Raw genomic sequence first — 17,406 nt, 5'->3', positions numbered from 1 at the left:
TGTATCTGATTCTCCAGAACCAGGTCATCCGTTTTACAACAGAGGTGCTTTAGTTATTTACAATGTTATTTAACTTCTATAAATAAAAAAAAAAAGAGTTATATTTTCATACGTTTGTGCATGCGTGGCTGGATATTTTCAGTAAGGGCTGAGTGGTCCCTACAAGCCAAAAGGAGAAATTCACATTAGTGGTCTCAATTTGGATCTTCGTCTTTTGAGCTATGGAAGAAAGAAGGGGCCATCAGGTGGCATAAAAAATTCTGTACTAAACTCTGCTTGAACTAGCTGGAGCAGTAGGAAGAGAGTTACTGTGAAGGTTCAAAAGCCCTACTCTGTAGTAACCTGAGTGAGGGTCTATCATGTCTTTCATGTTTGTAACATTAGCGTTTCTCATACTGCAAACAACGCAACCTAGGTAATGTCCCACCACAAGCATGTAGCTGTGAACTGCCAGAATTAGATCAAGAGAGGAGCAGGTAACAATGAGTTGAGATAATTCTTGATAGCCAACACTCTCCACCAAAGCACTAACATTTCCTAGGACCAGGGAATAATGAGAGATCAGAGGCTCAAGAGCACACTGGGATTTCACATTTCTGTAACAAAATGTATATTATTTCAGTTACAAAATGTATATTAAGTTTATAGGTAGCAGTACGATTGTGTATTCGGAGACTACGCTTGTGCAATGACATGGCATTCACTAGAAAGCAGGAATAAAAAAAATAGGTAGCTTCTTTTGAGAATGGGCTTATGCCTGGTGAGTAAATTATGAATTCATGAAGATAGTTGCTGAAGGATTTCAGCTCACTACATAAGTTACTACTTGTGTAACGATCTATCTGTAAGAGACATTAGTCACTGATGGATTCCTTACCTTAGAATATCCCCAGGCGTCAGACTGGATCTGGAAAGTTTTGCTTAGCAGTACCCCTGAGCGTCAGTAGGCGGCGTCCTGCGGCTCCGCGTCCGTCACTGGCATTGTGAGCGCCAAGATGACGTCATGGAGAGTACTTAGGCACCACCCATGAGCGCTGACGTCAGTTCTGTATACGACTTTCCGCACCAGGAACGCAGAGCCATGCAAGATACTGACCACTGGTGCAATGAAACTAGGGCCCTGAAAGGGATGACCTTAACCTTAGTAATCAGTTCGCAGAACTGGGAGGATGGGTGGGGCGGTAAGAAATCTATGTCTCTTACAGATATATTGTTACACAGGTAGTAACTTGTGCATTTGAAAGAGACACGTTAGTGATAGATTCCTTACCTTGGAATAGATACCCCAGCAATACCAACCCCGGTGGTGGGTCTGCGAACAAGATTACACTGGAAAGTCACGGAGCACAGAACGGCCAAAGAAGCCGTCTCTACGGACCGGACTATCAAGGCAGTAGTGCTTGGTAAACGTGTGCAGTGAGGCCCACGTAGCTGCCGGACAAATATCCTGCAAGGGATCGCCACGTCCCAAGGCAGTAGTGGATGCAGTAGCCCTGGTTAAATGGGCACGCAAACCCACAGGAGGCTCCTTTTTGGCCAAGGAGTAACATACTTTGATGCACAGAATGACCCACCGGGAGATGGTCCGTTTGTGCATGGCCCGATCTTTTTTGGCGCCCACGTAGCAAACAAAGAGCTGATCATCCACCCGGAACTGCTGTGTATGCTGTAGATAGAATGCGAGCGCACGTTTTGGGTCCAGACGGTGGAGCCTCTCTTCCTCCCTGGAAGGATGCGGAGGCGGAAAGAAGGTTGGCAAAGTGATGGTCTGCCCGATGTGAAAGGGCATGATGACCTTTGTCAAGAAAGAAGTACGGGTCCTCAGAACCACCTTGTCTGGATGAAAAAGAAAGGAAAGGTGGAGCTCACTTAATCTTCTGGCAGAGGTGATAGCTACTAGGAAAGTCGTCTTAAGAGTGAGAAGACGTAAAGGACAGTTATAAAGGGGCTCGAAGGGAGCGCACATCAGAAACGTCAAGACAAGGTTTAAGTCCCACTGAGGCATGATAAATGGCACCGGAGGGAACGTGTGCGTAATGCCTTTTAGAAAACGGTTCACAACCGGGGACTTAAAAAGAGAAAGCTGATCAGGAAGCCATAGAAAGGCGGAAATGGCCGAAAGATAACTTTTGATAGTGCCCAGAGCAGAGCCCTGCTGGGCTAAAGATAAAAGAAACAAAAGAACCTCAGAAAGAGGGGCAGAAAGGGAATACACAGCCTTTGCCACGCACCATGCTACAAACTTGTTCCACCTGCAGGCGTACACCGTTTTTGACTTGGGCCCAGTCGTACACCGTTTTTGGCTGCCAGAATGACATCAAAGACTTCTGGAGGAAGACCGAAAGGTGTCAACTGTCGCCGCTCAATCTCCACACATGGAGGTGGAGGCTGGACAGGTTCGGGTGGAGAACCGTCCCTTGCTGCTGCAAAGAGGCAATCTGATCGGGGGATCGATCGCCATGCTGAGTAACTCGGGATACCAGTATCTTCGTGCCCAATCCGGAGCCACAAGGATGACTTGGGCCCAGTCGTGCCTGATCTTCAGCACTCTGGGCAGAAGTGGAATAGGCGGAAAGGCGTACAACAGACCACAACTCCACTTGCGACGAAAAGCGTAGCCGATTGAGTGCCACCTTGGAAATTCCAACAAGCAGAATTGATGACATTGCACATTCTCTTCTGTGGCAAATAGATCTAAGCAAGGCTCTCCCCACTGCTGAAAGAGACCTTGCGCCACGTTTGAGTTCAGACGCCATTCGTGATCCATCAAGAAACGGCGGCTGAGTTCGTCTGCCAGGTGTTGAACCACCAAGGTAATGCCTTGATGTTCCAGCCATGTTCAGAGGTGCAGAGCCTCCTGCCATAGGGTTCAGGACCCCACCCCGTTTGTTGCAATACCATATGGCGGTGGTGTTGTCCGTGAACACCTGCACTACACTTCCCCGGACAGAGGGAAGGAAGGCCTTCAGTGCAAGTCGGATCACCCGCAGCTCCAAAAGGTTGATATGGAGCCAGGACTCCGCCGGGGACCAGAGGCCTCTGATCTCCACCGCTCCCAAGTGGCCACCCCATCCCAGGAGGGACGCATCTGTCACCACTGTGTGCTCTGGTTGGGGAAGGGAGAGGGAGAGGGATCTAGCCTTGACCCAATCTCGATACGTGAGCCACCACTACAATTGTTGAGCAGTGCCCTCTGAGATCTGGACACAATCGGACAGGTTGCCCTGATGCTGCGCCCACTGGAACTTCAGGTCCAACTGCAGAGCCCTCATATGCCATCTGGCATGTGTCACCAGCAGGATGCAGGAAGCCATCTGGCCCAGGAGACGTAGGGTCATCCTGACAAACCTAGGATAGAGGCAGAAGATCGGAATAATATCCTGAGCATCCCAGACTCGCTGCTCAGGAGGATAAACCCGAAACAGTGTCAAATCCAGAACCGCTCCGATGAAGGGGAGCTTCTGAGAGGGACTCAGGTGTGACTTCGGCACGTTTGAGAACCCCAGCAACTGCAGGAGGTCGGCAGTAGTCTGAAGGTGGTTGACGACTGCCTGGGGCGAGCCCGCCTTCAACAACCAGTCGTCGAGGTAGGGGTAGACTGACACCCCTGACCTGGGCAGATGAGCTGCAACCACCACCATCAGCTTTGTGAACACCCGAGGGGCGCTGGTAAGGCCGAATGAGAGCACGCAAACTGAAAATGCTCCTGGCCCACCATGAACCGCAGGTAACGCCGGTGGGCCGGCAGAACGGGCATGTGAAAATAAGGTGGGCCGGCAGAACGGGCATGTGAAAATAAGCGTCCCGCAAGTCCAAAGCTACCATCCAGTCTCCAGGGTCGAGGGCAGTCAGGACCTAAGCCAGAGTCAGCATTTTGAATTTCTCCATCCGGAGGAAGCGATTGACGTCCCGGAGGTCCAAGATGGGGCGGAGGCCCCCCTTGTCCTTGTTGGGGACCAGAAAGTAGTGGGAATAACAACCACTCCCTACTTCCTGCACAGGAACGAGCTCGATGGCCCCCTTGGCCAAGAGTGCCGTGACCACCTGTTGGAGAAGAACCAAATGATGCCCCGACATGCGGTTGCACCGAGGCGGCATGGCTGGAGGGGAAGACTGAAAGGGAAGGGAATAACCCTTGCAGACTAGCTGCAGCACTCACCTGTCTGATGTAATTTCGCGCCAGTGGTGGCGGTGGTAGCGGACACTGCCACCCACCGTCATGGGGTGCTCCCCTGAAGCTCAGATTAGGAAGGCTTGGAGGTGGAAACAGAGGGGTTAGAGGTTGACTGACCCACCCGCTGCTTCCCTACCCGCCCCTGTGGAAGCCATGGCCGGGGTCGCGCTGAGGCTGGTTCTGCACAGGCTTGTTGGAGGAGTGTGCCTGGGTGCCTCTCCCCTGGCCACGAAAGGAACGAAACCCAGGAGTGGCAGGGTTCGAAGTAGAAAGACCCAAGGACTTGGCCATGGCCTGTGAGTCCTTAAAGCGCTCCAGTGCACGGTCTGCCTTATTGCCAAAGAGGCAGGAGCCATCAAAGAGCATGTCCATAAGCGAGCCTTGGACATCGGGCGAGAACCCAGTTGAACGCAACCTGGCGTGGCGCCGCAACGCCACAGTCGTGGAAATCGCCCTGCCCAACGAATCAGCAGTGTCCAAACCACACCTGATGGCAAACTTAGCCGCATCCTTCCCTTCAGCAATTGCATGTGAATGGACAGACTGGACCTCCTCAGAACACTGAGGCAAGACTTGAGCAACGGAATCCCACACTGCGTGGGAGTAACATCGCAACAAGCAGGCGGTGTTAACCAACCGCAGCTCTAAGCTGGACGAGGAGAACAACCTCATACCAAATTGTTCCAACCTTTTAGAGTACTTCTCCGGAGGAGCCGTGGGAAAGGCACTCTGCAACGTCGAGGCCTGAATGACCAGGTTCTCAGGTGTAGGATGAGTGGTCAGGAAGGCGGGATCACCAGGTGCTGGGCAATGATGTCTGGCAACGTTTTTATCCAACGGCGCCCCCATGGCCGGCCGCAACCAAGTGCCCAAGAGGACTTCAGTAAGGGACTCACTGAAAGGGAGCAGCGGCTCCGACGATGCAGACACCGTCTGGTGCACCTCTGTAAGGAGTTTGGTTTTGAGGGCCACTGTAGGGAGGTAGAGCTTGAGAGCCTCCACAGCCCGATGGAGCACCATGGTGTAGGAAGCACCCGCCTCCATAGTAGGTGGAGGAGAGGCAAACCCCGAGTCAGGAGAAACGTCGAGTTCGCCCGCGTATTGCAGGTAGTCTACCCATTCTTGCTCAGAGTCACATTGCTGGGCAAGAGGGTCCTTGGACCTGTCCCAGTCGTTGTCCGCCTCTGGCGTAGAGGGAGCCAGTCGCGGCGGCAGAAGGGAAGAACGGCGCCAAAAACGGCAGCGGCTTCCCAATTCGGATCCCAGGCCGGAACAAAATGGTCCAGGAACCGGGGAAGGGGTGGGATAAATGGCACCCAGTGCGGCGCCGGAGCCAGCGGCGTAGGATGCTGTGGCGCCAGGGCCGGAGCCGCCTGCCCAGCAGGATCTGGACTCGGGAACGGGGGCTCGAAGGCGCGCCGGCGGGAGTTTGGGGCCTAAAAAGTCGGTCCATGGCAGCAAGTAACTCTTGCATCGGTTCGGGAGTCACAGACGGACCCAGGTATGGCGGGTAGGCCGTGGGACTCCCAGGCTCTGGAGGAGCCGCAGGGGCGGAGTCCCTGTCCCCCTCGTTCGCCTCAGAGGAGCGACGGGGGGACGTCGGAGAGCGAACATGCTTCTTGGACTTCTTTTTATGCCGTCGCTTACTGGAATCCGAAGGTGAAGACTTGGAGCCAAGAAGCGACGGCTCCGGTCCCACGAGCGGTCGCGGGAACGACCCCTGGACCCAGAGCGGCAGTGATACGAATGCCGAACCTCCAGCAATTTCCAACGCCGCTCCCGCAAGGCCCGGGAGTAGTGATCTGTCCTAGGCAGTAGAGGCACACATCGTGCGGGTCCGCCACTGACATATTATGGCAGCACATCCCACAAGACCGGGCATCCCTACATGCACCAGGAGAAAAAAGGGGGAGACAAAATTCTCAAAAGAGTAGTCAAAAAGTGACTAAGATACGTGCTCAATCCGGATCTGCGCTTGCTGGCGTGTAAAAAGAAAGAACTGACGTCAGCGCGCATGGGTGGCGCATGGGTGGCGCCTAAGTACTCTCCGTGGCGTCATTTCGGCGCTCGCTATGCCAGTGAAGGACGCGGAGCCGCAGGACGCCATCTACTGACGCGCAGGGGTACTGCTAAGCAAAACATTCCGGATCCAGTCTGACGCCTGGGGATATTCTAAGGTAAGGAATCTATCACTAACGTGTCACTTTCAGATGTGGTCTATTACAAGACATGGAGAATCTCCTTGTGGAACTGGGGGGGGGGGTGAATGGGCACCATGGACAGCATCTCCTGACCACTGCTAGGAGATAAAAGTGCTTGTCTGGAGAGCAGAGTAGTCTTTTGGCCAGCTGCACAAGGGAAGAGGTAAAGAGGAGTCCGGCACACTCCTGTAGAGTGAGAGGACTGGACGGGAATAAATAACAAATAAATGCAAATCAAAACAAAATCAAAGAAATTAAAGAAAGCAATACAAACTAAAATTAAATAAAAGCTTGTGCGCTCAGAAACAACATACTTAAAACACAAAAGTAGGAAGTGGGCCAGGACCCCAAGGATTACCATGAATAGTATTTCCTTCTGGCATAAGAGTAGTCAAGCAACCTCTTTCTTAGCTTACATGGCCACTGCTCTTACTAAAGCTACTCCCTAACAATCTCCATAGCCACCATTGCCCAACACTGGTAGCCAGAGCCCATCTCTGAAAAATTCCAAAGAAGCCACCTACTTATGTGGTTCCCTGCACAGTTATTGGCACAAACAGTCTCATGCAATCCTTGCATGCATCTCCTGTTTTTTTAATCAAGGAATGAGCCATTATCTGTTGTCCAGTTCCAGAGCTCATCTCATTGAATGTACCAAACTACAAAGCCATGCGCTCTTGTATAGCGCTTGAATACTTTGTTAGGGAGGTGCCATCTTAGGTGCCGCTGCACTTACTTTGGTTTTTCATGGTTAGAAGTCAGTTTCAGTCCTAATGGGGGAATCGTCTTTAACTAGGTACTGATTTTATTAATACTATGAATACCCGTGTCACTACTATGTGTGCCATTAACACATCCAGTTCTCTAATTACTACCAGAAGCTTTATGAACACCTTTCACCGTGGGTGAAACTCATTATATCCCTGAAATGTACGCGAAGGAGCTTAACTATTTCTCATGTCAAAAAACAGGAGAACAAGGATCTTGTAAAATAGAAAATGGTGTTCTATAGTGGGATTGTTACAGGGGTTGGTGCATGTTTATTCTTGCAGAAACAGTTCCCGTTAATGGAAACTTAGCTTTGCTGCACGGTTTTTTGTATCCTCTAGAAGGGTTCCTGATTAGGCGCTCTTCTGTCTGTACACCTATTTTACGCAAACATCCTTGTCAAGTGTATCTGCATAGAAATAGAGGGGGTGCCGTCTTGCTTTGACGATTATTTTGGAATCATCAATTCCAAACCCTCCTCGCTATGAAACCTGAAGAGGAAGAACAAGTCTCTGAAGATTGTCACTGAGCTGCTATCTGGGTTTCTGAGGCATGCCTCCGCCATGCCCTTTAACGGACTACTTTAACTGGAGAGGAATGGGTCAGTGGGAGACGTCGAGGCGAAACGCTCTTGTGTTTACCATGTTTTATTAAATGTTGCATTTTAAAGAAGGACAATCCTAGAAAACGAAAATGTCTAGTTGTGCTCATTCACACTGCAAAAGCCAAAGTATACAGCAGCAACACTAAAAAACACAAGAACAGCCATGGATAGCCCCGTTTTTGCAAGGAGATGGCCCGGGATTTACTTTTATTACTGCTAAAAATGTCTTCTGCAGACAAAAAGCCCTAACTTTTCATTGCAAGACATTGGTCTCTAATCCCAAAGTGGCAAAACAGCAAAGAACTTAAGAAAGGAACTGAATCAAGTAACTAACTAAGTCTGCTCTGCAGTATCATTTTAAAATCTTTGGGGGCACCGGGCAAGACATTTTGGGGTTCCCTGAATGGAACAAATTTCAGTTTTGTTACCCATTACCTGATAATTCATACCGTCCATGATGCCAAACAATACTACATTATAGGTTAAACTTTAACAGGGTCACACAACACTTAAAAAATGCCCTGCCCGGCTCCAAAAACCCTTAAGAGGACACTGGGTAGAAAGACTAAGTCAGGATGAACGTAGGCAGAAGGAGAGAGGTTTAAAGAGAGAGAAACAGAATAGAGATAGGGCAAATGGAGAGAAAGTTCACATTCACAGGGATTGCGTTGGAAGTTTGAGGCCCTGGGAAAATGCCCACTTTGCCCATGCTTTAAAACATCTCTGCAAATTTACATTTCCAAGGAAATATGGTCGCAAGGATGGAGGAGTGAACTATTTCAAAAGGCATAGCTAATAACCAACTACAAAAGATCTCCCACAGCTTTCACCGGTAACACACACAACTATAAACCTCTGCCTCTCTGTCTGCATGTTTAAACCGCTCCGATTAAACACAATAACAACCAACACAGCAGCCCCCTATTGCTCGTCGGAATGACAGTATCTCATCGCTCGTCAGGAGTGTGGGCCATTTATTACATGTTCCAGGCATGTCAGTTGTTTCTAAGGCAGTTACACCTGCCTCAAAGACCCAGCCCCTCTGACAAGTGCAGGTATTGTACTCAAACATCCCAGGGCTTTTGTAGGCTTACCTGTTGGCCAATAACTGAGATCTTGTTCCAGAGGGAGAGGTCAGGTATATTGCCAAGTCTCCACGTCGCGGGTGGCTGATGCTGACACGCACAATAACATGCTCCAAGTAGATGACATGGTGGTTTGAGTTATCTGCACAACCGGTGGCTTTGTACACTGAACGGACAACATGGTCAGGGCGGATTGTCCTGCAGCAAATCGAACAATAAAAAAGTGCGAGAAAAAAACTAGCATTAGATGAAAAGTGAGATGATCATATTCAACATGCATTTTGCTTTGTGCACACCAAAGTGCAGGTAAAGATTTAGTTTAAGGCCACATTTGTGTGAGCATGCGTCAGGATATCCTAGAAATTCGGAGAAAATACTATCTCATCTCCCAGCGAGAGGCATAAATCAAATATGAGCTGAAAATGGTACTTATGGCCATGATTTGGAGGGGGGTTAACTTGGAAAACACCAGAACTTCGGATTATTCAGCTACAAATTGGCTTCTCCCACAGTATTCATAGTTACTTAATGAAGCCTTTCCCGCATTGGCACTGATCTCAAAATATGACAAACTTTTCATGATCATGGGGGTGGGGAACCTAATAGTACAGGGTGATGGAAATTACACCAACAATCAGCCCCTACATCTTAAAAGTTAAAGATATTTTCTGTTAAAAAAAAAAACGACACAATTTCAGCTCCACCTTTGAGCTTTCGATAGCAATATGAAAATATATTAGTTTCAACTCGTTGGTAATATTCCTGCCTAGCACTCTAGGGGAGAGAACAAGGGTAGTTTTAAAAGACTGACACGACTGCTTCCTGCAGGCAGAGCTTCAGTTATAAAATGCCACCTCTAAAAAGTAATTCCACTGTTTTAGAAGTCAAAGTGCAGCCATACAATGATCCTCTGGGGCTTACACTTTTCAATTGTGAGAGCAAAGTGGAAGACCGAAACATCAATGGGATATGAAAGATTCAAATCTTGGCACAAGAAAAAGAGAGGGGTGTCTAAGGGGACACACTGACATCAGCTAGTTTAAAAATACTTCGGAGATTTCGAACCTGGATGCTAATATTACCCGAACCTGTACTTTATAATGCAGCTAAAGATGTGTTTGAAGGCACACATGCACATGGATTAGTATACATTCCATCATGCTGTAAATGAACAGCAGTTTTGTGGAGTAGGTCATAATATCTGCATAGTCGGAGGACCTTCTTGTTGCCATTCTATTCTTATTATACACATTTCTAATATTAGTCCTGTGCTTTTTGTGAGGGTTTGAATAGTGATCATTTTATAGGGAAACGGAGTGTTTATGGCCAACTTTAAAGCAGAGCGAGTTTAATTTTGTAGTTTTGGTCACAGATTCCTATGGGCCAAAACCCCGACATGCAGTATTTTTCCATTTGTCACGATACACGGATGTGGACATAACTTTAGTAAGTTATTTTTTCCTGCGTTTTCCCAAACACCATTATAAACTCTCTCTGCCCAAGTCTTCCATAAGAATAAATCGATCGAGTGCAGATTTAAACATAGGGCTCGCATAGATTCACGTTTTGGGATCCACAAAATCTCAAGGGCTACATAAAACCATACATTTCCAAGTAAGCTCCTATGTTCCCTGTATCAGACTCTTGTGCATGTACATAGGCGAAACAATGCATTTTAAGGGAAAATGTGAAAATGCACGCTTTTGTTTGTGTTTTTTCTTCAGCATGGTAAACGTTCTTCAAAGCAGAGGATTTTCTTCTATTGCATCCATTGGACATATAGGGGTGTTGGGGAAACATTTCCACACTAATTTCACACTCAAGCATTTTTACAACAACTGTAAAGTTTGCCACGGAAGCCTTGGAAACGCCACTGTGAATGTTAGTGAACCTCAATAAAACTACTTGGCTCCCAACGTTCATAATTGGCATTCTTTTGAGAGCTGCATTTCTTTCAATAGAAAAACTTTAGACACTCTGGCCATCATAGTAAGTTTCACTTGATCTATGAAAAATCTGCTCGTTGCAGATGCAGATGGGGAACTGTGTGCCTAAACACCACTTTGGCAAAGTAAAGGTCTGTGATTTCAACACTAAATGCGTATGCATTTAAAAGGCTGTCTGTAACAGACACACTTTTTTAAATCTATTTATATCAGAGACCAATGTTTCCTATCGTCCTTTGTCTACCCCCTTCCCTGCCAATCAATTCTTTTTTTTGGACGCTTCAGTCTCCATCAAACCGATGCCGTGATGACACGATGCTGTGATGACACACACCTCACCTTCATTACTCAATACTAAAAAGAAAGGCAACTGTGCCTCTCCATAATTCCTTCCGCCCAAACCCTCTGAGCCCAATCCTCCCACCTTGCGGTCACCCCATTACCTCAAAACGTAACTCTCCGTTTCTGCTCCCTCTAAAACCAACGTCATCCCACTGCCTCACCAGTACTGCTAACCCCGTTAAGAGTATACTCTTGTAGCAGAAAGACAGTCCACCCATAATACGTCTACCATTTCTACCACATAATATCTATTTTGGTAACGTTCACTTTTTGTATGTTTGTTACCACAGCATGCGATATACAAGCAACGTCCACAGCGCGACTCTAGAAACTATAGGAACAAAACACTGAAGTGGTATCGTGCATGTCTCTTGTAAAAGCTTGTGGCATACCACACTGATGACGCCCTTTGGGTAATACATGTGAAAAAGTCGGATTTCACAAGATTTGAAGTGTTATTAAAACATTTTGGGAATTTTGCCCTGACCTGCTTCTTTTAACCAGGGCTCAAACCCAGTCTCTTCTGCTTCCACTTCTTCCTTTCACCAAAGTCCTTCGCTCTCCACTTGCCACACTTGCCCCCCTCTCCCAGCAAATACCTGCACATTGGCTAAGTTGTTTATTAATGTACGATCAATGACAATTAACTAACTTAAGAACCTTTTCCAACTACTTGACCAATTCCAATCCGGCTCTGTCAAGGCCACCGTACTGAATCGGCTCTCACGCACATAGTGGACGACTTGCTAAAAAAATTGGATCTGAACGAATCCTGCTTGCTAATCCTCTTAGATCTATTATCTGCCTTCGATAAAGTTAAGCATGGCAGTTTCCTAGGCTTACTTGAATGGAGGATTGGGCTCTAAGGGCCTGTACTAAACTGAAACGCCTCAAATCTCCATAACAAAACTCAAAGGTCCACTGGTCCCTGTCTAATGCCACACCAGATTGTTCGGGGTCCCTCAGGGTCTTCTCTCCCACCCACCCTCTTTAACACTTTCATGGAGCCACTTGCTGTAATCAACAATACCTCTAACATCCATTACCACATTTATGCTGATGACACCTAACTGTACTTAAAAGTCTCTTCCCCAGAAGATATTAAGGATCTCAATAACAATCTACTAGACACCCAAAATTGGCTACCACGCAACCACCTCAAATTTTATGCCATCAAAACAGAATTCCTCCTAATCTTCCCACCCAATTACCCACCCTACACCGGTCTATGGATGAATCATCTAAACACTCAACTGTTCATCACACATTATTGATTTCACAAGATCTCTGGGAATAACACTTGACAAGAACCTGAACCTGCAGGAACACATTAGTACGGCCACCAAAGGAGCGAACTACAAAATTAACATCTTGAGGACATTAAAACCCTTCCCCCCTCAAGACTACTTCAAACCAACGGTCCAATCTCTAGTCATCCCCAGGTTGGACTATGGAAGTGCAATTCCTTAAAAATGAAACTTGTAACAGAGCCTTCGCTGGTATTGTGCCGAGAAATTGAAACTCTCTACCACCAGCAATAAACGGGATCCTTCAAAAAAGAAGTTAAATTACTACTTATGAACACATTTCTGCCATAGGTCTCACAACTTAACTCATGATCTACACCCATGATTATTACTAGACTAAGATATTTCCCATTATCTAATTGACTTGTCCTAGTGCTAGCACCTGTATCAATTTGTGAATTCATTCTTATGTTGTTGCTTGCATTCTTTCTAATGTGTTATATTTTCTTCTGTCCCAATCTTCTGTAAAACGATCTGATACCCTCACGGGTCATGCTCGCGCTATATAAAACATTATAAATTAATAAAATCTGATGTCATACTCAAATCTGGATATAGTGTTGATCACCAAAATGTGGTTAGGAGACAATGCAGCCCCAGCTCTACATGACGTAATGCCCCTGAAATGCAATGCACATGGAAAACTGCCTGATTACGACCAAAGGAGGACAAGCAATCATCTTCCAAGACTCAAGTTTTGAAGACCTCTTCATGGCTCAGACTGAATTAGTTCTAGTCGAATTTCCAGAATTAGCTATGGCTAATCTACTAAATACAACTGCCGGCAACTAGAAAGGAACTGGTGCACCAGCAAAAGACAGAGGACCACACCGCCTTCAAGACAGTACTCAACTGGTACTACAGCTTCCTAAAAGAATCAAAGAATGCTCTAGCAGACCGCATTGAAGCCAGCACAAACCCCAGCAAGGAGCTCTTCGCCATCCTACCCAGGAGCCACCAAGAACGACATTTCCCAATCCCAAGAACTGTGTGACACCCTGGTGGACTACTTCCATGACAAGGATTCAGCCGTCTATGAAAACTTCAAACCCCAACCCCCGATACTATGAACCTGCTCACACCCGCAAACACATACCCCGAACACCTGCTCACCCATTGGGTCCTCATCATCACTCAAGCCACAATCCCCATCATGAACTCCGTGCACTTGGGAGCACTCACAAACTCCTGTCCCAAACAAGTCTTCAGACTTGGTAGTAAGATGTTTGGCGACGAACTCAGGAAAGTCCTGAGCACATCCATCCCCTCGGCCTCCTTCACTGAGGTCTGGAAACAGGCAGAAGTTAGGCCCCTCCAGAAGAAGTCATCCGCCGATATAGCAGAACCGAAAAACTATCGGCCCAGCTCTCTGCTCCCCTTTCCAGCAACATTCCTCCTAGGAAGCAAACAACCAGCAACACACCAAACACCTGGAACACAACAACTTCCAGGACACCTCCCAATCCAGATTATTAGCCCACCACAGCACCAAGACAACCCTGATTGCAGACACCAACGACATCAGGACCCTCCTGGACTGCGGTGAAATGGCAGCCCTCATCTTCGTTGATATGTCAGCCACCTTCTACATGTCTCCCACCACATCTTGATCAACAGAATCCACCACATCAGAATCCAGGGAGCCACTGTCAAATGGATTGCCTCATAACTCACCGGAAGAACCCAGAGAATCAGTCTCCCACAGTTCACCTCAGAACACATGAAGATAATTAGCGGCATCCCCCAAGGATCGTCCCTCCGCCTCACCCTCTAACACCTACATGAACCCCCTGACCAACAATATCAGATCACACGGACTCAACATCATCTCCTATGTCTACTACACCCAGCTCATCATCTTGCTGTCAGAAGAGCCCTCCACACCAGAGATAACTTCCACAGATGTATGATGAACATCGCTGAATTGATGCAGGACAACTGCCTTAAACTCAACATGGATAAGACTTTGGCAACAATACCTCAGCAAGGAACTATGCATGGTCGACTGAGGAACTCAGGCCACCCCCACCCCGAAAGACGAGGCCCGCAACCTCAGCATCATCCTGGACAGCAAGCTATCTATGAAGAGACATGTTAACAGTCCAATCAGCCTGCTTGCACACCCTCTGCATGCTCCACAAGATCTTCAGATTGCTCCCAGTTGATACCAGAAGGACCATCACGCAGGCCCTCGACACCAGCAGGCTAAACTACGGGAACACACTATGTAGGAATCATAGTACGCCTCCTGAAGAGACTACAGACCATACAAAACTCAGCGGCAAGACTCATCCTCCACCTCTCCAGAAGGACCCATATCACACGCCTCTTCAAGAAGCTACACTGGCTACTGATGCAAAAGAGATGCCAGTTGAAGATGCTGACTCATGCATACAAAGCCTGCACAACAAAGGACCAGCATACACCAACAAATGCACGGTCATCAACCAACTGACCAGACACCTATGATCTGCCTCCCTCTTCCTCTCAGACAACAACCAGATCCACCTAACCAACAGCAGAGGACACTCTTTTTTGCACCTGGAGACCAGAGTTGGAATGACCTTCCCCTGCACCTTAGGACTGCACCATCAGGTCAGCAATTCAGGAAAGAACTCAAGACCTGGCTGTTCGAATGAACAAATCACTTTGGGGCAGCGAGCAGCTAGCAACTCCAGCGCCTGGAGACCCTAACGGGTGATTTGCCCCACTATAAATACTGATTGACTGTTCACCCTCCCCCACATTTGCTTGCTCATTGCTGCGGACTTACAGACCACTATTAGACCTAGCTTTCACAAAGGCCTACATAGACTCCAACTCAAATATCACTCAAATACCTGCCTCAAATACCTGTGTCATTCAAATGTGTGGTCTGATACACCTAACGTCCCCCAATCTAGATCCTTTCAGGGAAAAACCAAAATGCTCTCCACTTTTCCCTAGTACTAAACTTACAGCTGTCCACACTCTGGTTATAACTGTCTCTCCTCATGTACTCATTACAGTACCACGAAAACTCCCCTTCATCTGGAATTACTATCATCTCACCGCCTTAGTTGCCACTCTACCCACAAAAACATCCGCTACAGCAACAGTAACCTTACACAGACATAAATCTTGGCACTCAACACATCAGCTGGCAATTCCCACTCCTGATTCAACAACAAATGTAAAGACCCTCCACAAATTGCTTTCCAAAACCTTTGACAGATTCATTACCTTCAAGACTTTCACATTATCGAACTACGGTCATAAGAGTCCTGATGATTAATAGGATTCATTGCAATTCAACACCATGTAAAAGGAAAATCTTACAAAAAGCATTACAAAATGTGTCTCCAATGCCATAATAGGATCCACAAGTCCTGATTGTTAGATCGGTCAGCCTTAGGGTGGTCTTGCCCAAACCTTTTGCCTTACACCCATGTTTTTGTTGAATTCATTTTTGTTGGCTTTAAGATTTTGCACACTTTACCACAGCTAACCAGCGCTAAAGTGCTTGTGCTCGCTCTTATTAAACTTGGTGAAATTGGCTTACACCCAATTGGCACATTTAATTTAGTTGTAGGTCTCTGATAAAATGGCACTACAGGTACCTTTGGTCCATAAATGAAATGCTACCAGTACGCCTGCAGCACTCCTTGTGAAACCCACTTAAGCAGCCCTTTTAAAAATGTCTCAAACCTGTATTGCAGCCTATGGGTATGTTTTTAACTGACATTTCGACGTGGCAAAATAACCCTATTTACCAGGCCTAAACTTCCTTTTTAATACATATAAGTCACCCCTAGAGTAGACCCTAAACGCCCAAGAGAGCAGAGTGCTGTGTATTTAAAACGTTGGACATGCACTTTTAAGTTTTACATCTCCTACTCGTAAAAAAGTATTCAATTTGTTTCTCACCACTGCATGGCCTATTGCATAGGATAACATTGGGTTACCTTATTACATTTAATAAGTGATAACTTTCAATTGGGAGCAGGCTGGAAAGCAGAGTTTGGTCTCTAACAAATTGTATTTTAAAACCGTCTTTAATGGCAAAGTTGAATTTTAGGTCCCAAATCTGAAAATACCATTTTGGAAACCTTGTCCTACTGCCATCGTAATGATGTTCTAAGTTCCCTTTTTCAATTAACAACCTTGTGATTTCATCTTCATGTTAAGTTAGGACTTCAGTTATGTCGTGGATATGAAATGTCGAATGAGGAAAGTTACAGGGTTACCGATGTGACAACATTCACAAAGGGATTGAGTGGTATTTGGCACCTTAAACACATCGATGATAGACAATACCGCACTGAATTGGGCATACAAAAAAAAATCTCCATAATCGATTACTTCCTGGTTACGGATACTGATGCCCCAAAAGTAAAAATACAAGGAAAGAGCCCAAAATGTTGCTAAAGTGCTCTACATGGAATACAGAGGAGATTATATGAAGGTTTGCATTAAGAGGGAAAGCTGTTCACATGATTAAGCAGACGCAAGGAGGTTACTATATCGACAGGTAGGGTGGAAAATGTCAGAATGGTAAAAATATGTGACATGGTTTGTCCAGTATTCTTGGAACATTACAGAACCCTGCAGAGTTCAAGGCAGCCCAATGATGGGACACATCAACAGCAATGTCTGAGGGATCTTAATTTCCCCCTTACCCCGAAGCCCAACGAAGAATGGAAGAAGACCATACTGTTGAAGCTATAAAAACTGCAATTGGGAAAGGTTCGCAGCACTAATGTCCTCCCACTAGAATTATTCAAGTGAAGTTTTGGCTCACTTAGTCCAAAGATCCTTTATTTGATTCAGGGTGGTAAATTGCGGGACTGCTTATCAGCTAATATGCAGCCTCCCATAATCACATCGATACATACACAAGACAAACCATCTGAGCAATGTCAGTCTTATCAACCTATCTCACTTTAAGGTAGAAACTACATTCCAAGTTATGGTATTGATTTAATTAAATAACACTTGTG

The 17,406-nt window shown here is 46.6% G+C and overlaps 1 protein-coding gene across 4 annotated transcripts in view; it reads right to left on the bottom strand.

Moving 5' to 3' along the window:
* Positions 1-17,406, bottom strand: part of PCSK5 (proprotein convertase subtilisin/kexin type 5) — a 1,700,773-nt gene that overhangs the window by 583,265 nt on the left and 1,100,102 nt on the right. For 3 of the 4 annotated variants that reach the window (XM_078675787.1, XM_078675788.1, XM_078675789.1), the window contains exon 12: positions 8,842-9,030. In XM_078675787.1, coding sequence (XP_078531913.1) covers positions 8,842-9,030 — 189 coding nt within the window. Of the gene's footprint in view, positions 1-7,149; positions 7,513-7,980; positions 9,031-17,406 lie in introns of those variants that run through there. The other variant, XR_013607101.1, reaches the window with a different exon arrangement.

The sequence above is a fragment of the Lissotriton helveticus genome, chromosome 2_1 (assembly GCF_964261635.1).
Source record: "Lissotriton helveticus chromosome 2_1, aLisHel1.1, whole genome shotgun sequence".
NCBI classification, from domain to species: Eukaryota; Metazoa; Chordata; class Amphibia; order Caudata; family Salamandridae; genus Lissotriton; species Lissotriton helveticus.
The sequence above is the reverse complement of the archived record's forward strand: the minus strand, read 5'-3'. Positions and strand labels throughout refer to the sequence as shown.